At 42.7% G+C, this 20,522-nt stretch overlaps 2 protein-coding genes across 10 annotated transcripts in view; one reads left to right on the top strand and one right to left on the bottom strand.

Annotated features, from left to right (window-relative positions):
- Positions 1 to 14,668, top strand: part of FSCN2 (fascin actin-bundling protein 2, retinal) — a 76,981-nt gene extending 62,313 nt beyond the window's left edge. For all 8 annotated transcript variants that reach the window (XM_058166335.1, XM_058166333.1, XM_058166334.1 and 5 more), the window contains 4 exons: positions 5,207 to 5,363; positions 10,545 to 10,666; positions 12,287 to 12,454; positions 14,463 to 14,668. In XM_058166335.1, coding sequence (XP_058022318.1) covers positions 5,207 to 5,363; positions 10,545 to 10,666; positions 12,287 to 12,454; positions 14,463 to 14,668 — 653 coding nt within the window. The remainder of the gene's footprint in view (positions 1 to 5,206; positions 5,364 to 10,544; positions 10,667 to 12,286; positions 12,455 to 14,462) is intronic.
- FAAP100 (FA core complex associated protein 100) overlaps positions 1 to 20,522 on the bottom strand; it is a 58,267-nt gene that overhangs the window by 4,502 nt on the left and 33,243 nt on the right. Inside the window, exon 9 of one of the 2 annotated variants that reach the window (XM_058166327.1) lies at positions 14,646 to 14,793. The exons of the other annotated variant lie outside the window; for it this stretch is intronic. Within the exon in view, the coding sequence (XP_058022310.1) occupies positions 14,779 to 14,793 (15 nt within the window). The 3' untranslated portion in view covers positions 14,646 to 14,778. Of the gene's footprint in view, positions 1 to 14,645; positions 14,794 to 20,522 lie in introns of those variants that run through there. 2 annotated transcript variants of the gene reach the window in all.

A 20,522-nucleotide genomic window follows, 5' to 3' on the forward strand; every position in this document is an offset into this window, starting at 1 on the left:
AACATGAGGATGTTAGGGGTGGGGTAGATTTGGCAGGTGGAACGGGATTGAGTAGATCCTTCCTACTTCCAAGTTTATGCTATATTGAATACTCTTTCCAAGTATATGTGATAGATATTCGATTCTAATTGAGCACAAGAGTAATGGAAGACCTTCCTTTATGTTTTCAGTGAAGGTAAGTTGCAGCTATAAATCTACTTGCTCTCATCCTGGCATGTCATTAGAGAGATGGCTGCAGTTTTGGAGCTGATGAGAAAATTATCAGGTTAATAAAAAACTGTACCTCAGAATTCTCCATCTTTTGGAGCACTGACCACCAACCATTTTGGATCAGGCGGAGAAGCCTTCTTTGCAAGGGAACATGTTGGGCTTTTGACATAACACCTCTGGTGCCTGTATAAAGCCTACGTCAGCACTGAGAATTAGGTTACTAGTTACCATGCCAAGAAAATTGGACCTGGATTAAGAAGAAACATATTGGGTAACTTGGTTAGCAGTAGGTAACCATTTGATGGCCAGGAGCCATATTTGGCCTCTGAATGTAGAAGACCTCGATTAATAGGGTACTAGTGTAAAGGCCTATCATTGTCAAGATTTGAAGCAAGATTGGAGGGAATTTGGGAATGTCTTTGGTTTTTAAACTTGCACCACTTTTTTTGCCCACAATCTCAGTAACTGTAGCTCCAGGAGGTTCCTATTATAGCGCAAACCCCAGCAATTATGGAATAATAAGGAAAGACACAAGGCTTTGAGGAGGTTTATTTATTTATTTGACAAGTTTATATAGCTGCCCATTTCCCCAAAAGTGACCCTTGGCGGCCTATAATAAAACTAGGAAATTAAATATTTTACAAACCCATTAAAGTAGTAAATAGTAGGTAAAACCAAAGTGTGAGAGGGAAGATGTTACATCCAATATAACCAGCATGCAGGCTTTCTATTAGACGTAACCTCAGTCTTTCTCGGTCTCCTGGATTTCAATTACCTTTATTCCCAGATATTCAGGATTGAGGGCAGCAAATATAATTCCCAAATCTGGCATGACTGGAATTCTAGTGAGGAACTTAAATGGGCAAAACATTTTGAATTATTTATTTATTTATTTATTTATTTATTGAATTTTTATACCGCCCTTCTCCCGAAGGACTCAGGGCGGTGAGTAATTAAGTAGGTTTTGAGCCTGAAATAGTTGCCTCAAGCTCAAAACAGCCATTTGAAGGCTCTCCAGGAACATCAAAATCTATTCTCAACTCAAAATGTGTTGTCCACCCTCGGCGAAGATTCATTGAGTTCAGCAAGGAATAGAACTCTTCAAGAGGTCATCACTTAGCTTAGCAGTACTGAACAATTTCAGTCCAGTCTCCAACATTTCCTTTTTGGCTTATAGTTTATCAAGACTTATACTCCATAGGGCCCTGAAAGAAGCAGATTCCATTGCAGCTCTGCTACACGAAACCCAATAGTCTCCTAACCTTTTTTTATTTTTTATTTTTATTTATTTATTTATTTGTCACAACAGTATATATAAGTATAAGCATGATTTAACTATACGAATTGGATACAGTCAAAGGGAACATTAGGACAGGGATGGTAGGCACACTGGTGCTCTTATGCACACCCCTTACAGACCTCTTAGGAATGGGGTGAAGTCAATAGTAGATAGTCTTTGGTTAAAATTTGGGGATTTTGGGAAGAGACCACGGAGTCAGGTAGTGCATTCCAGGCATTAATAACTCTGTTACTGAAGTCATATTTTCTACAATCAAGATTGGAGAGGTTACACTTTAAGTTTAAATCTATTGTGTGCTCATGTATTGTTGCAATTGAAGCTGAAGTAGTCTTCAACAGGAAGGACGTTGTAGCAGATGATTCTATGAGTTAAACTCAGGTCATGCCGAAGGCGGCGGAGTTCTAAATATTCTAAACCCAGGATTTCAAGTCTGGTGGCATAAGGTATTTTGTTGTGATCAGAGGAGTGGAGAACTCTTCTTGTAAAATATTTCTGGACATGCTCAATTGTATTAATGTCCGAAATGAGGTGTGGGTTCCAGACAGGCGAGCTGTATTCGAGAATTGGTCTAGCAAATGTTTTGTATGCTTTGGTTAGTAGTGTAATCTTTCTGGAGAAGAAGCTACGCAAGATTAAGTTTACAACTGTTAAAGCCTTTTTGGCGATGTAGTTGCAGTGGGCTTTGGCACTTAGATCGTTTGATATGAAAACTCCAAGGTCTTTTATCCTTCCACAGAACATTAAAACCTAGCTCTTCTCCTAAATATTGGGATGGTGGGAAGTCAGGATGGGTTAAGAATGTGGGTTTCATCAGGGCAATGCAATTGTGGGACCTGGTTTTTCTGGTTTTTAGCTTTATTGTTTTATTGCTTTTGGTTTTATGATTGTTTATATTGTTTTATTGGTTGTGAGCTGCCCAGGGTTGATTCTAAAATAGGCAGCTACACAAATGTTTTAAATAAATCAGTAAATAATCTGGACCCTTTACAGTCGGGTTTCAGGCCAGGCTATAGTAGCAGGATAGTATTGATTGTACATATGGATTGCTGCTAGGATGGAGATAGTGTATCAATCCTGGTCCTCCTTGATTCCCTCAGTTGCTTTTGGTGTCCTTCTGTGCTGGCTAAGGGTGCCAGGACTGGAGGGCATAATTCTTCAGGGTTCTCTGCCCCCCAGGTTTCAGTCAGTGTTGGTAGTATGGGAAAGGTGCAGCCCTAGGCCTCTGCTTTGTGAGATGGCACAGAGATTAATTCTCTTTCCACTCTTCTATAAGATTTAAATGAAACTGGTGGGCAAGATTATCTATTGACATGGGGTCAAAAATAATCAATATATCTCTTATACCTTACATATGTTTTGGGTTATCCAGATGATCCCATCAAGGTACATTCCTAAGGCCAATGTACAAATCTGGATGGAGAAGAACTAGCTGAAAGAAAATCAGTGGCTCTGAGTTTCAGGGCCTCTCATATCTAGTGGTTTCCATCTTTGCCTCAGGCAGAGTCGGTGCACACTCTAGGATTCCTTTTAGATTTGCATCTTAAGGAGCAGGTGGCAGTTTCATGTCCACCAGTTGTGCCTGTTCTTAGATCATGAAGCATACTCACAGCCACTCATGCCTTAGTCACCTCCCGAGTAGACTACTGTTGAAAATCATTCAAAGTTTCAGCTGGTCCAGAATGAAACCACAGATTCAGATTTGGGTATACCACGGTACGCCCACATAACACTATGTGAACCATGCTAGTTCTCAGTAGACATCCAGGTGCAATTCAAAGTGTTGGTCGTCACCTACATAGCATGGGGCCTTATCGTTTATGGGACTGCCTATCTGCAATGCAAAGGCATGCTCTACGTCCCTCAGTAAAGTAATAAAATTGTAACCTGGTGGGCCCTTAGGAACAACTCGGTCATGGCATTTATCTTACAGAACAGCATTCTGACACAGATACTATAAACCAGCAGACACCAACTGGTGGTCCATGGACCACTGGTGGTCCGCGAGAAAATTTTGGTGGTCCGCAGAAAAATTATTTGCATTTTTTATATTGCACTAAATCAGGGGTCTTCAAACTACGGCCCCTGGGACAGATACGTGCAATGAACGCTTGTGTTGCTGCAGAGAGTCTCCCCCTTTGGGGTCTTTTTGTGTGGGTCAGAGAGGGGCAGAAATTCCAACTTGGGTTCTGCTTCGGTCTCCTGGTGCAAGGCTTTGGGTGAAGGTTGGAGAAAAGTGCCACTGGTGGCAAAGAGCCAGAGGGCCTTGTTCCAGTGGGACTGCATGATGGCCTGGAACTGGCTGATCATCTCAGCCCACTGAGCCTCCAGGCGCCTATACCCGGCTTTGCACTCCTGCAGGTCTTCCCTCTGCTTGGAAAGTGGCTGCTTAGCTTCAGCAACTGCTTCCTGTTGGGGCCCTAAGGAGCTCGGGTGGGGAGGAGAGGGGTGAATAGAGGCTAACAAGGCACCTTTCAATGTGAGTGACATTGAGTTGGCCACGCCCACCCAGCCAGTCATTAGGCAGATGCTATTAGTGGTCCATGGGATTTAAAATTATGAATTTAGTGGTCCCTGAGGTCCGAAAGGTTGGTGACCCCTGCTATAAACAGCTCCAAACCTGCTGCCTTTCCAAAATCCATGAAGATCTGACTTTTCTCCAAGGCACTTAGACCAGAATGTTAAAAGAGTTTGGGAATAGGTGTAGGTGATATGCTTGAATTAGATGTTTATAAGAGCCTCAACTCAGTTTTTCTTCTTAATTAGTATGAACAATTATGGTTTTTGTCTTTTTCATTGTTCACTGGCTGCCCTGTAAATTGGTTGAATAAATGCATATTCCAAGGGACAGAAAAGGACACCATATAACAATAAACAAATAAATATATTTTATAATAAACAACAAACAAATGTAAATGTAACCACATAACATAACAGAACAATGAATCAGGAACTCTCATTCAGCTGCGCCTGGTGGACTTGAAGGCTTTCCTCAAGGTGAGCAGAGTTGAGCCTTGTTGCCTATTGAGAGGAGATTATAAATTGTACATAAAATTTGTAGTGATTATTATTAATAATGGGTGGTTAATAAAGCATATTGTACTGTTTAATTATTTAAATAATTACTTATAAGTTCAATGTGTCTAAATTAGAACCACTACTTGAGCGCTTTTCTGAGGATCTTGGCATCTTCTCTCGAATGCCTCCCACCGACCCGTGCGCTTGCACAGAGAGGGATTCCTCAGGGTGCCGTCCGCCAAGCAATGTTGGCTGGCGGCCCCCAGGGGAAGGGCCTTCTCTGTGGGGGCTCCCACCCTCTGGAATGAACTTCCCCCAGGACTTTGTCAACTGCCTGACCTTCGGACCTTTTGCCGCGAGTTGAAGACTTATTTGTTTATTCGCGCAGGACTGGCATAGAAATTTTAATAGCTTTTAATATTTGATATAAATTTTATGGGGTTTTTTATGGTTTTAAATGGTTTTAATTTCGGCCTTATATTTAATAAGTTTTTTAACTATTGTTTTATTGTGTATATAATTGTTGTTTTATTTTGGCTGTTAACCGCCCTGAGTCCTTCGGGAGAAGGGCGGTATAAAAATTCAATAAATCTAAATCTAATCTAAATCTCACAAACTCGTTCAGAGGTGAATTGGGATATCTGGTAACTAAATGATTTGAAAATACGTTCTTCCTTCTAGGTGTTAATGTCTCGGCCAATCAAGATGAAGAGACACACCACGAGACCTTCCAGATGCAGATTGACAAAGAAACCAAGAAGTGCATTTTCCATTCCAACACAGGCAACTACTGGACCTTGGTGGCACATGGAGGGATTCAAGCCATGGCTACTGAAATGTGAGTTGCACTGTGTCTTCACTTTGCTGGCAGGTCCCTAAAGCAGGGATTGATAACCTATGCTCGGTGGACCAAATATGGTTTAAAAGAAATATATTTCCATGTCTGTCTGTGAGGCAGACATCACTATAGATCATTACCACCTCCTTGGGCAGCCATTTTGGTGATGGCAATATCAAGCAAAGCAGCTAGTCTCAGTGGTGACATGGTCTCTAGCCCCTAAGCATAAGAAGATTGCAAAGTTCTACCCTAAATAATTAGGATTTCAGAAGTGGGTCCATTGCACGCACTAGGCATCATAATGAAGAACTCATTTGGGGGGAGAAATGGGCACCAGATTTAGCAAAGAGCTACTGTAGATTTTCATCAAAACAACAAAAATGACACTGCACCATCACAAAGCAGATTCTGTCTCTTTTTTGCAGACCCATAGAGTTAATGCGCCTGTGCAAAAGTGGGGAAGCTTGGGCCATGATGGCAAGATGCTGCTTTTGGCATCTGCTCCCCCATTTATCTTCCTCTACCGAGATTGCATTTAGACAATTGCTGTTTCTCAAGAACATGTCCCTTCCTCCTTCAGCAGCAACTGTTCCAATATAGTCTCTCTCTGCTTATCTCCCTCCCCTCCCCTGTCCAAACCAATAACTTTGGCAAATGTGTAAGAGTGGAACAGGTTGAAAAACGTCCTATGCAAATGACTACATCTCTTTGAAAACACACACACCTCGTGCGAGAATCCATGGTTGGACATTTGGATGGTGTGGGTGTTTTTAAAAAGTTATTCCTGTACGAAACGTTCATCTGCTTCTACACAAATAACAGCCAATCAGTTGGTGGAAGGTTAAAATAGTTCAACTGCTTGATCAGAACTAATTTCATGATTCTCTTCTGCAGAATCTAGTTTCATAGATTTTGCATTGGACTACATTGATTTTATTATTTGTTTGCATGTTTAATTAATTGATGCTTGTGAGCCACAGAGCTACTGAGAGTTCAGCAGTTTACAAATTTAATAAATTATTAAATCGGTTATAGTTCGTCCACAGTCAGCCAGATAATCAGACCGGATTTTATCCGCCTATTGCAGGAGTGTCAAACTCAAGGCCCACTGGCCAGATCTGGCCTGAGGGATGCTTAGATCTGGCCCACTGGGCCACCCTGGAAACAGCTAAGGTCCAGCCCATTGTGCCAGCGAAAACAGAGCACAAGGGGGGGGCCCTCCATTTTTGATGGCAGAATAGAATAGAATAGAATAGAATAGAATAGAATAGAATAGAATAGAATAGAATAGAATAGAGGGTTGTAGGAGGCAGTCCCAGCCAAAAACGGAACTCAGGAGCCCATTTTCGCTGGCAGAGTGCTCAGGCCATAGGTGCCCCTGACGCGCTGACATCAAGCTGGCCACGCGCACCCTGGCCACATACATCCTGCCCCCGCCCCCGAGGTCAAACACAACCCTGATACCGCCCCAAATAATAATAATAATAATAATAATTTAATTTTTATACCGCCCTTCTCCCGAAGGACTCAGGCAGATAAACAGGCAGATAAAATAATACAATACATTTCAATAAAAAAACTATTTAAAAAACTTATTCCATAAAGCCTAAATTTAAAATACAATACAAATCGAGTTTGACACCCCTGACCTATTGAGTCCTTCCCGAGGACCTGGGGTAGGCAGATGTTGCTGTTTGATGGTGTTAAAGATATTATAACAGAATATAAATTGTTCCAAGAAAACCTGCCTTTTGCGATTGAGTAATGGTGACTTTGTCAATGGTGGTGATTTTCAAGTGGTGCTCTAATTGTTTTGGAATTTCACCCAAGGTGCCGATCACTATTGGCATTATCTTTGCATTCTTTTGTTACTGTTATTCCACTTCTATTTGCAAGCCTTGGTATTTTATGACTTTTTTCGGTTCTTTCTCTTTTCTTCTGCTGTCTCCAGTGCTGCCATATCCACTATCCAGACTCTTTTATCTTTCTTGTCAACAACTGTTAAGTCTGAGATGGTTTTTTTTTTAATTGTTATTATTATTTTGCTAAAATGTTTTCTCAGTTCAGAGGTGGGTTTCAGCAGGTTCTGACCAGTTCTGGAGAACCGATAGCAGAAATTTTGAGTAGTTTGGAGAACTGGTAGCAAAAATTCTGACTGGCCCCACCCCCATCTATTCTCTGCCTCCCAAGTCCCAACTGATCGGGAGGAAATGGGGATTTTGCAGTTACCTTCCCCTGGATTGGGGAGGGAATGGAGATTTTACAGTATCCTTCCCCTGCCATGCCCACCAAGCCACGCCCACCAAGCAATGCCACGCCCACCAAGCCACACCCACAGAACTGGTAGTAAAAAAATTTGAAACCCACCACTGTCTCAGTTGCTTGAGAACTTTTAATAGTAGGATTGGAGAATATGTCAGTGGCATCTTTGGACCACATAACCGAATTTGTGGAAGATCTGGGATGCTGAGAAATTAAAAGCACCCTCAAGGTAGGAAGAATGGGATTAGGTTTTCAATGAAGGGGGTCAACCTTTCCTCCAATCATTTCCTGGTTTTAAAAAAAAAATTCCCTTTCAGAAGTGGCTGTTAGTTTAGTACAAATCCGTGTGAGTATCTGAATATATTTCTCTTACTTTCCCCATTCCCCTGGGGAAAATAATATTTTCAGGAAGATAATTTAGTTTGGGAAAACAACATGAGGGAAAAGAATAACATCGTTTCTCGGTGTCCTCGTTTCGATACAATAAAGAACAAGCACCACCTTCTTGGTTGTTTTTAGCTGTTTTTAATTTTAGAATCTGAGCGATCCAACAACAGCTTCTCTGCCTTCTCCTCCTCCAACTGCGCCCTCACTTCCCCTTTAACATGTGACACCTCTTTTAAGCAAGAACATTTAAGAAGTTTCTAATCCAGGCAAGCATGAGCTCAAGGCTGCAGGCTAAAACTGGACAAAAGTAGATTAGATTAAAATTAGAATATTTAACAGTGAATGGGATTAACTCTTGGAAACATATAGGTAGACACTAAAGGAATATTTTTCCCCCTATTCTTCTTCAGTGACATGAACAAAGACTAGGGCCGGATAGGACTTGCCAATAAAATGAAGCGCTGAAGTTCCCTGAAGTTCCCTTATAAAGATTTGTCACATCTAAGAAAATCCTATTTCTGTCCCTGAAAATAGCCTGGATGCTTTTATGCTATAATTCACTGGAACCGTGTCAAAGAAAAAGGAAAATATTCAGCGATATGTGCCCTCTCAAGCCCCTGCTTGGGGTGGGGGGGAATGTGCATTACAAATGTTTTTCCTGACCTTCATTTTTCATTTAGTAAGGCAAATTTTCCACCCCAAATACTTTCTCTCAGTCTGTGGACTGCCAAGTGTACTGGAGGATAGAAGAGAACAGAGAATAGAGAGTAGAGTAGAGTAGAGTAGAGTAGAGTAGAGTAGAGTAGAGTAGAGTGGAGTGGAGTGGAATGGAATGGAATGGAATGGAATGGAACGGAATGGAACAGAATAGAATAACCTTGGAGGTCATCTAGTCCAACCACCTGCTCAAGCAGGAGACCCTATCATTCCAGACAAGTGGCTGTCCAGTCTCTTCTTAAAAGCATCCATTGATGGGGCACCCACAACTTCTGAAGGCAAGCCATTCCACTGATTGTTCTCACTACTAGGAAATTTCTTCTTAGTTCTAGGCAGGGGTGAAATCCAGCAGGTTCTAACAGATTCTGGAAAACCGGTAGCGGAAATTTTGAGTAGTTTGGAGAACCGACAAATGCCACCTCTGGCCTGCCCCAGAGTGGGGTGGGAATGGAGATTTTACAATATCTTTCCTCCAAGAGGAGAGGGAATGAAGATTTTACAGTATCTTTCCCCTGGAGTGGGGTGGGAATGGAGATTGTGCAATATCCTTCCACTGCCATGGCCACCAAGCCACACCCACAGAACCGGTAGGGAAAAATTTTGGATTTCACCCCCGGTTCTAGGTTGCTTCTCTCCTTAATTAGTTTCCATCCATTGTTTCTTGTCTTGCCTTCTGGTGCTTTGGGAAAAATACTTATTTAGTAGAATATGTAATGCAGAGGATTAGTGAGACAGGTTTGCTGTCCATGAGAAAACTTGCAAATGAGTTAAGGTAGGGTAAAGTTCAATAGTAATGCATCTAAGCCTTTAGGAAATGGTTGCAATAGAGCAGGGGTGTCAAACTCAAGGCCTGTGGGCCGGATTCAGCCTGCAGGATGCTTAAATCTGGCCTGCAGGGCCAGTCTGGAAATAGCAAAAGACCGGCCCATGGTGCCTCTCGCAGCCAAAATGGGGTGTGGGGGAGCTGCACCCCATTTTGGTCAGCAGGGTGCTGCAGGAGGCATTTGTCCCATCTCTCCCCGCCCCAGGCAGCTCACAGAAGAGAAGTACAATGCTGATCCAGCCCTTGAAGAAATCCAGTTTGACACCCCTGCAATAGAGCATGATAAACTTTTGTAAATACAATCCAAGGTACATTTTTTACAAATGTCCAAGGTACATTTTTTACCTACGGGACCGCCTGCTGTTACCACATGCCTCCCACCGACCCGTACGCTCTCACAGAGAGGGACTTCTCAGGGTGCCGTCCGCCAAACAATGTCGGCTGGCGGCCCCCAGGGGAAGGGCCTTCTCTGTGGGGGCTCCCACACTCTGGAACGAGCTTCCCCCAGGTTTACGCCAAATACCTGACCTTCGGACTTTTCGCCACGAACTGGAGACACACCTTTTTATCCGCGCGGGGCTGGCTTAAATTGAATTTTAAATGTCAAATTTTATTAATTTTAAATGGGGTTTTTTAGTGTATGGTAAATTTTTAAATTGTCAGGCTAATTTAAATAAGTTTTTTAAATTGCATTTTAATTGTATTTTGTATTGTTTGTTTTATTCTGCCTGTACACCGCCCTGAGTCCTTCGGGAGAAGGGCGGTATAAAAATCAAATAAATAAATAAATAAATAAATAAATAAATAAATAAATGTATCAAGATTCCATAGATCTCTCTCCCATGTTGTGGAGTGTACTGTATGTCAGCTTTATATTTGTAATAAATGTCGAATAGAACAGAAAGAATAAAATCTTTGGAAGGAAGGAATAGTTTCTCCTTTCTGAGTCTCCCATCAAGCCGTGCTCTTCCTTTCTGCTTTGGTTTCCTCAGATCTGCCAGCACTATGTTCGATCTTGAATGGCGTGGTCGCCGTGTTGCCCTTAAAGCTAACAATGGCAAATACATCTGCACCAAGAAGAATGGACAACTGGCAGCTGTCAGTGACAGAGTGGGTGAGTCTTATCTCTGAATCCTGAAGGTGAAGCTCCCTGTGGGTTTTATTTCTTGTCCTTTTAGATCAAAAAAAAATAAAAAATAGGAAGCCATTGTGAGAAATCTGTTGTCTTTTGGATACTGAAGGACCACAACATCTCTGGCAATTGCTGTGCTAACTGGAGTTTAGTGGAGTGGTGCAGAGGTGGGTTTTAGCAGGTTCTGAACAGTTTCTGGAGAACCGGTAGCAAAAATTCTGAGTAGTTCAGAGAACCGGTAGTAAAAATTCTGACTGGCCCCTCCCCCATCTATTCTCGGCCTCCTGAGTCCCAGCTGATTGGGAAGGAATTGGGATTTTGCAGTAACCTTCCCCTGGAGTGGGGAGGGAATGGAGATTTTATAGTATCCTTCCCCTGCCACGCCCACCAAACCACACCCACAGTACCGGTAGTAAAAAAATTTGAAACTTGCCACTGGAGTGGTGGATTAGTCAACCCCATTCATTTTCTATTGCTTTCATATTAAAAATGGCTTTGAAAAATGAATAATCAAACCAAATCTGGACATCAAATATTTAACACAATCGCATGCTTTGTGGAATCTCAAAAATGGTAAAGCAGAACAAAGCTAGATAGTCTAACAATATCTGAAAGTATGGTTGAAATTTCTATATAGCTCTAATTAATAGCCAAAAAAAAAAGAGAGTATAAATCTGGATGGATCCCTCCAAATACAGTGGACTATACTCTCATTATCTTTCTCTCTGTCCTCCACTGCAAGCAATAAACTTTGGGGTTTTTAAAAATCAAGAGGGATTTGAAAGAGCCAGAATAGATCTTGAAAAGTCTTTGTGTGTAATAGTGGAGAACTAGATAGAGAATTGAAGAAAACTGAAGTTTCCAAGGAATCTAGAAGAAACCCAGTCTATTTCTAGAGATGCTAGCTGTGTTCAGCAGTATGTTAAACATTATGTTATCAATATATACTTATTTTGAGTTAAACATGTTATCTGAACCTGGGTAATAATGGCATCATGAACCAAGCATGGCTAAGCACCATTGGTTTAGCAAATATGGGGACCTTATCTTTGAGTTGGTAGACCCTGATCAGCCAGTTTTGAAGCCATAGTTAGCAAAGCAGATGTTTGGATCAGGTAAATCAAAGGAGACTTATCTGCTCAATGCAGGCTGACAAGAGGACATCGTGTTCTTGAGCTGACTCTAGAACACCCTTGAGCTCTTTTATTGGTAAATAGTTATGCATCCTGTATGTGAAAACAATTTTAGCTAACAAGAGAATCCTAAAGCAAGACTTACTTAGTCTCAGAATTAAGAGACAATCCTATTTGGATTACCCAAGCATGGAAAAAAGCAGATTCTTCAATATTTCTAGAATTTTGGCAGATGCAGGAACTTGCAGAAATAAGACTATAAAATAATCCCCAACTTCATAGCCCTTACTTAAAATCTTCCCTTCTGTTTGCCAAATAGCCACATGAACAAGTTCTTAGAAACAGGCATTTCTAAGGGAGCAACCTTCTACTCATTTGTGTAAAATATCCTTTTTAGATTTCCTAGCTCTTCAGGGGTATGGTAGTCTCATTAACCTTAGAATGCACTGAGTTCCAGTTGTTGCCACAGGGAAAGATGAAGAATTTGTTCTCAAGCTGATCAACCGACCCATTCTAGTTCTTCGTGGGCCTCATGGCTTTGTTTGTTACCATCGCAACTCCAACATGTTGGATGCCAACCGTTCCACCTACGATGTCTTCCACCTCAATTTCAGTGATGGTGCTTACCAGGTCAAAGGTAATTAGTTGGCTGCAAACTAGGTGGTTGGAAGAGAGAAGGAGCTGGGGAACACTGTGAATCAACCAATCAATCAATCAATCAATCAATCACATGCCATAAATAAAACACAGTGGGCCACTTCCTGCATGTGAGTGTAAACTAGTATACTCAAAAGTTGCTTAGTGTTTATGCTTTGAAGTCCCATATACAATCACATGCAAACATGTCCATTTTGTTGACTACAGTTCATCCCTACCCTGTATAATAATAGTTATTAAATGTTCTATGTGCCGGTGCTTCTGTAGGCAAAATAAAGGTAGTCCCCGACTTAAAACAATTTGTTTAGTGATTGTCTGAAGTTACAACAGCACTGAAAAAAAGTGATTTATGACCATTTTTCACACTTATGACCATTGCAGCATCCCCATGGCCATAGGACCAAAATTAAGACATTTGCAACTTACTTTTATTTCTCACAGTTGCCGTTGTCCAGGGTCATGTGATCCCCTTTTGCAACCTTCCAACAAGCAAAGTCAATGGGGAAGCCAGAGTCACTTAACAGCTACGTTAATAATGTAATAAGTGCAGTGATTCACTGAACTGTGGCAAGAACGGTTGTAAAAGGGGACAAGAGTGACTTAACAAATGTCTCACTTAGTTACAGGAATTTTGGGGCCAATTGTGGTTGTAAGTCAAGGTCCACCTGTATTATCATCCACAAGAAGGAAGTATTGTACAAGTAGAGAAATAGATTTTAAGAAAAAGGCCTAATGAAAACTGAACATGATCAACAGTCAAAGGCTACTGACCATAGGAAGAAGGAAAATTAAAACTGGAAGGGAAACAGCTCTAATGGGCAGTTTAAGAGCATCACGACATTTAAAAAAATTAACATAGAGCAGATCTTTACAATCCATCAGCTAATTTCACACAATAGATTAAACTGTGGAAAGTTATCCAAATCACAAGGGAGCCTCACATCTGACTTGCCATATGGAGCTATCTCTGGGCTATCATAGTTAGCTGCTGTGCTGCTGTTGGTAGACACGAAAGAGACTGAAAACTTTTCCCCCTTGTTCCAACTGTTCCATCATCCCCACCCTCCACTCCACGTGAGGAAAAGAAGATACTGGTTTGCAAAAGAACCCAAAACTGCACATGTTCATTTTTCTTTCTGGATGCTCATTGGGAAATAATTATGGTGATAGGAATCAACTCATCCTGTATTGGGGGGAAGATTGTGACCAAGTGAGAGTGTTTTGCATGCTGTATTTTGCAGTTACCACCTGGGGTGGGCAACTCCTTGTTGTCTTATCTCATTCCTCTACCTTGAGCAGCTATGGGCAGCTGTTCAATTGGAAGAGATTTAAACAGAGGACTGGCCTTGGCAAAGGATGCATATGCTAGTGTTTTAATTAGGGAGCCTGGGGCTTCATGCTATTTTAACATGGCTTTTATTTTCACTTCTCCTAACATGTTCTTGCATATGGTAGAACCATCTGCACTCTAGATTCTGTATTGTGAACTTGAGTGTGTTGGTTGTTGAATAAGAGAGCTGGACAAATGTTGTCTCTTTAGAGTCCCCCTCCCCACACTCTAAAAAACCCTCATAATCACCTCATCATCCTGACACCAGTGCTCATTTTCATATTTCAACCATCCCTTTGCAAAGTTTGAACATCCTGGTCAGTGGTGAAATGCACTTACTTTCGCTACTGGTTTGTATGTGCTTCCACGCAGGAGCGCCTCTTCTGTGCATGCACAGATAGTTAAAATACGGGGTGTAATGGCGTCCCGGTGGGTGGGCGGAGCCTCCCACCGCCAGCATTACTGTTTCGGCAAGCCGGATAGAACCGGGGGGGGATTTCACTATTGATCCTGTTTCGTTATGGCTTCTGACTTGCATGTGTTTTCCCTATAAGAAAAACCATCAGGGAGACATCCAAGCAAGAGTTTAGAATGAATAAGGCCAAGTGACTCCATTGTATGCGCCCTCCAATGACTTGTGCCTCTTTGGTGCTCCTAGGCCTCAATGACAGGTTCTGGTACGTGGCTAGCAATGGCACCGTGTGCAGCGATGGTGAGACGTCTGAGGACTTCTTCTTTGAGTTCTGCGAGTGCAGCCGGGTGGCCATTAAAGGGAAGAATGGCAAATACTTACGAGGAGACCCAGCTGGAAACCTGCAGGCTGATGCCGATACTCTAAACTGTGCAACATTCTGGGAGTACTGAGCCCCTCCCACAGGGCTTGAGATGCTCCAGGGCTCAGCCTGTTGCCCAAGCCTGGACACTGAGTGGCACGTGAGGGGAAGGTGAGTTCTGGCACCTGGACTCGAGGGGCCTTAAGCTTCCATACCCTGCAAGGAAAAAGATGGCTCAAGATAGAAGAACCTCTTCACCTAGGGGTATTTTTTTTTTTGGTCTTCCTTGCCTAAGTTTAGAAGTGACACACTAGTAAGGCTCTTAGGAGGAGGTTACTGTGCTGTGTCTGACTAAGTCACAGGGGTTGTATTTCCCTTCCAGTTTCCCTAGGGCATTCTTGTTTTTTTTCCTCTAGAGGTGTCATACCTTACAAGACATCTGATGTAGGCATGTCAACATTCCAGAAAATGTAGGTATGCAAAACAGAGGAGACACGACAGTTTCAGGATTCATTGCAGATGTGGAAAGTCAGCTCCTTTTAGCCAGATACAATAATTGAAGACACAGGTTAGGGGTGCTCCCAATTCCCAACACAATAAAGGCTTGTGTAGTTATCGGGCCCTTAAAAATCTGGTCTTTTAAAGCTAAGTAGCAATAGGCCAGGACATTCCTATATTCTCTGCTCTTGGCAGTTTCAGTCAAGGTCTGCAATATGTTTAATATACCCTGTATTTCCAGATTACTTTTGTTTCTAGGAGCAGCACTTTTGAATCAAGCCCTTCCCACATTTAATATCCTGAGTCAAGAGGTTGTAGCCCAAAGATGGAAGGAATTTGGTGGTGTGTGGCTGTTCCCTCAGCCCAAATATCACAGGGTGGTATTGAGAGGAAAAACAGAGAGAAAGAGAGAGAGAGCACACTATGTATACCCCTTTGAGCTGTTATAAAAAGTGGGCTTCAAATCTGATGAAATAAAGGCAATAAACGCATAAAATGTAATGTATCTTCTACTGTAGATGCCAAAGATATAGTTTAGAAGCTAACACACTCAGAAACGCCTGGCAGGAGGAGAATGAGGTGGTCCAGCTGTTGCAAGCTTTTTAAATAAAATAAAACCCTGGGGTAAGACAAGAAGGGGAGTAAATGGAGTTTTGGGCAAAATATCGACTAAGATTTAAAGGAAGAAAAATTAGTGATGGATGAGCTTTTTTTATATGAAGAATGGGGGCTGGGGCTGTGGAATTCTTTCCTGAGTTAGGATTAATTTTACAGCCAAGACTTGCTCTTCAGGAAATTTTCTCAATGCCCAGGGCTGTCCAGTTATTGAAGCAGCCTCTCTTTTACTCTGCCTCCATATCCGACATCCCTTCCGCAAATAACCTGAAAAGGAAGGATGCTGGTTCAATGGAGTTTCCTGTCCCAACAGCTGTCATGCAACACCATTGTCTATGCTATGGACACGGCTCCCCTAGTTTCTCCTGCTTGATGGAATAGGCCTGCTTCCACAGCACTGGAAAAAGCAAAGGCCTTTAGCAAAAGAACAGAGGCTGAGTGAGTTTTGGCTGGAACGTTTGTATTGTTTCACAATTCACAGCATTCTGCCAGATTTCTTTTTTTTTTTGCACCCTTTTCTCTATTTTTACTCTTAAAGTAATGCACAGCAATTGTAAAGCAACACTATTGCTAATGCGGTGCAGGCAAAAACAGAAATCTTCCTGTTGAAGCAGCCTTTCTACACTCCCTCCCCCCTCCACTGGAAATGGAGAGACTCGCATTATCCAAAGGCAACAAACAGGCAGGAGTGTGGATACTAAAGGAATATTTCAGATTTGCTTTTTAATTTTGTTGTCCAAAAGGTACTGTATGAGCGCATATTTGCATCTGAGAACAAGACTACTATTTACTTCTTCAACTTAGAGTCATTAAAAACTCATCAGCTCAAAACCAGAAAAATTAAACTGCAATAAAGATGAAGAAAATTACAGTGGTTTGTAGAAAGATGCAGACCCATAAAACAGAATAGTTAATTCAGTTGCATGTAGATTTGTACTCTATTTATATTATGGATGGAAGATGGGGGAGGGTGGATGCGGTTGAAGAGGCAGCCTATGGATTTAAATAAATAAATATAGGTAATGTTCACTTAACAACCCTAACTGGGGCCAGAAGCTCTGCCATTAAGTGAAGCAGTTGCTAAGTGGGAAGTCAGATGACCACGGCAGTGTTTTCTGGCTGGAAAGAGACAAGACCACACAGTTTTACAACTTCACCTGTTGCTTGCCTCCTACCCACCCTCCTGCCCTTTGGAATGCTCCAGTGCCTGCTTACTGTCTGGTACACATAGAAAGCAATGAGATTATGACACAGTTTGGGGCAAGAACACCATGCAAACAGTTTACAGTGCTCTCTTGAAATCTCTCTCCAATCTCTCCACTTTGTGAGGAGAATGGGGAGAAAAAGAACCAAGTGATTTTTGTAGGCAGTTTCTCCTTTGCCCGATCTTTTCCTGCTGCCAGCATTTTCTATTGCTTTCAGTATGTAGAAGAATGAACAGCTTACTGTCTTGAAATCTCTTCCTCTCCCATCTTGCTGCTCTGCAGGCAGGAGAAGGGTCAAATCACTTGTTTTCTTTCTCCTCTCTCCTCACAAGAGAAATTGGAGAGAAAGAGATTTCAAGAGAATAGTATAAGCAGTTTGCTTAGCACATTGGTGGCTCCTAGCTCCAGGCTGTCAGTATGATCACATTGCTTTCAATGTATGAAAGAACAAAACAGTTTATTCTCTTGCAATCCCTTCTTCTCCAATATCCCTGTTTTGCAAAGGGGAATAAAAGAAATAAAACACAGATCACTCAAAGGATAGCACATACTGCCTGTAATGGCAAAATTGTGACCGAGGGACACTATGAAGGTCTCAAATGGTCATAAATTAGTCAGGACATTATTTTTTCAACTGGTATCTTGTTATTTCCATGGTAACTTCCAACAGTCACAAAATAAGTGGGCAATAAGCAAGGACTATCTGTACAATTCCTGGGGGTTCCTTGTTTCGCTTTCTTACACACCTGATTTATAAGTGTACAGTGTAAAGCAACAGAAACTTCTTTGTAAACATTTAACCCAGTCTAGTCCATGCTTTGTGCTGGTATTATCAACCAGATCTTCTTCTAATGGACCTGAGAAGGAGTTCCTGAATACCTAGCCTGGGGTCGGCAACCTTAAACACTCAAAGAGCCATTTGGACCCGTTTCCCACAGAAAAGAAAACATTGAGAGCCACAAAACCTTTTTGACATCTAAAATGAAGATAACACTGCATATATCATTTTTTACCTTTATGCTATGTATTAAAAAAAAACTTATTTATCCATAGTTGGCCTACTATGGGGGGTCAAAAAGCTCAATAAATTGTGTGCCTTCAGGTGTCACACATTGGTGGTTGTGACACATATTTTGAGCAACAGGACTCTGACCCAACTAAACTATTCAGTTGGCACAGTTTACTCAGCGTATTTCATACACGGTGTTTTAAGAGCCACTCTTATCCCTTTAACTCAAGGCTGGATATACAGAGGGATGCAGCATTGCACACAAAAAGGGGCAGAAATCCTCTCCACTGTGCGGTGTCTCGGTGCCAGCATTTCATCTGGAGGGCAGCTGTGCTCCAGCGAGAGCTGCCATTTAAGTTTTCCACAGGGTCCCATAACAAGGCTCCATCATGGGGAATAAAATGGCCTCTCTCAAGTACCTGACAATAATTCAGGCAAGTAAGCAAAGCGGTCCCTGGAGCCAGGAAAAAAAACCACCTGCCTTAGAATGCAGCTGCCACTTTTGTGTGTGTGAGAGAGATAGAGAGGGAGCGAGGGAGAAAGAATGAATGTATGGAATAATTCGTTGTCCTTTAGCCTCTCCTTCAAAAGTCATATTGGGGCAATGCTTCTATTGGGCCAACGTGAAGGTCGCTAAGCCACGCAAGCTTTGGAAACCTTCCGAGCTTTCTGGGAAAAGGTTACAAACACTTGATCGGGGAAAGCGAGAGGGGGTGTGTGGAAACCTGGCCGATTTAGGGTTTAAGTTTAATGTAAGCCAGGCGGCCCGATTGGCTTCTCCAGCTTGAGGAATGTGGGCGGGGGCTGCAGACATTCAAATGATGGTCTACCAGGTGATCGAGTACAAGACGCGGAAGGAGAAGCGGAAATCCTTTGTGCTGCAAAAGAAGGCGACGGCGAGATCGCCTCCTCCTCCTCCTCCTCTTCCTCTCCCCCCCCACCACGCTGTCCACGGCCTTATAAAGGCAATTTTTTTTCCTGCCCTGAAGGGAAAGGAAACAGGGCAAGTTCGGACAGAGCCATATAAGGCAAACAGAGCGACAGACTTTAGACCCCAGATTCAGCCGCAGATGTTAGGAAACCGCACATGAGGAGGAATTATGCAGTTTCGAATCTCGCTTATCTCGAACCGTCTCACATCAAAGGCAAAAAGAACACAGTGTCCTTTAAAAAAAAAAATCCAGCCTTTTCCCCGAGCAAACAGACCGAGCGACACAGGCGTCCAATGTGCCCTCTGGCCGCCAAAGCCAAGTGAGGGTTTGAATGGGGCGCGGGGTGGTGGTGGGTGCAATCTGTGGGGTGGAAAGGCACGTTCGTCGCTTCATTCATAGAGAAGCAACTCCGTGGCTCCGGTCGCTAAGCGTCAAATCACGCAAGGTGACGGGTGGCCGCGTTCCTTGAACCAACGGCGAGCTGCTGCTTCATGCCTGCGCTGCGGAGAGGACCAGCGACTCCCACTGGGGACCGCGGCGCCGCCTGCCCCCGGCTACCTTCTCGCCCCCCCGTATCCGCCCTGGGAGCCGGTTGTTTGGGCAGCGGGGCGAGTCCCCAATCCAGAAAATGGCATCGCCGGCAGACGGGGACCTTTGCAGGAGTGTGGGATTGCGAGGCTGGTCTTCCGTCTGGGCGAGACCGGCTTCGTAAATCGCCGGCCTTGCTTCGAAAGGATGAATGGGCGCTGGTGCTCCCCCCGCCTGCGGGAGATGGGCAGTGAACGCCAGTTTAAGCTCGACGCGAATTTCAATGAAAGAAAGAAGAAAAGCAGCCAACTCGGGCGAAAGTTATGACTGCTGAGCTAATGCAGGGTTAGGCCTCTGCCCATTTTTTTTTTTTGTGCGTGGGAAAGCTTGAAAGACCCGCTTAATTAGAGAGGAAAAATCGTGTAGGGACTCAGATATATTTGGTTTAAACAACTTATTAAGCACAGCACGCTTTCATGTTATGAAACTCCCCCCCCCACTTGTTTCCACATAACAGTTGACATCTGTTAATTGCATTGGGAACAATACCAAAATGATGTATTGATGCACCCATAGTAGGCATTCATCAAAAAGCCAGGACACCTCTCTGCAGCAGCCAGCCATCTTGACATGAGCAAAATGTTTGATCTGTGCATTATTCACAACCAATGCGAGTGCAGTTGGGCGTTATCCAAGCTGCTGCAAAGCAAGTATGTAAGTAGATTCAGTCACTGTGTTGAGCCATACTATTTAAAGTCGGATGTAACTGTACTTTTGTAAACCATCCTTACTGGGGAAACATACATATATCCAAGTGGGAGTTACCTAGCTTTAGTGTTGCAGATTTCATCAATCTGGTCACTCTGGTTTGGAAATATAATTGTAAAACTGTCCTGTGAGCCCAGTCAAGTGAGCCTTAATCCAAAAATCTTGGTGAAATAAGTCATGTTTAATGCAACACGTGGACCCATCTGTATGTGTTTTGGGTTCCATAAGACACTTATGTGGCTTATGGAAAGACACTCCACCACATCAATATAAAAAAAACAACACCCTTCTTTTGTGTGTATGTTTTGAGCTTGAAGAGATTCTCATTTTTCAGGGAGCAGACATAATGTGTTTTGTTAGTCTGCATAGGAAAAAGATAGCAGAAGAAAG

Source organism: Ahaetulla prasina, chromosome 2 (assembly GCF_028640845.1).
Source record: "Ahaetulla prasina isolate Xishuangbanna chromosome 2, ASM2864084v1, whole genome shotgun sequence".
Lineage (NCBI taxonomy): Eukaryota > Metazoa > Chordata > Lepidosauria > Squamata > Colubridae > Ahaetulla > Ahaetulla prasina.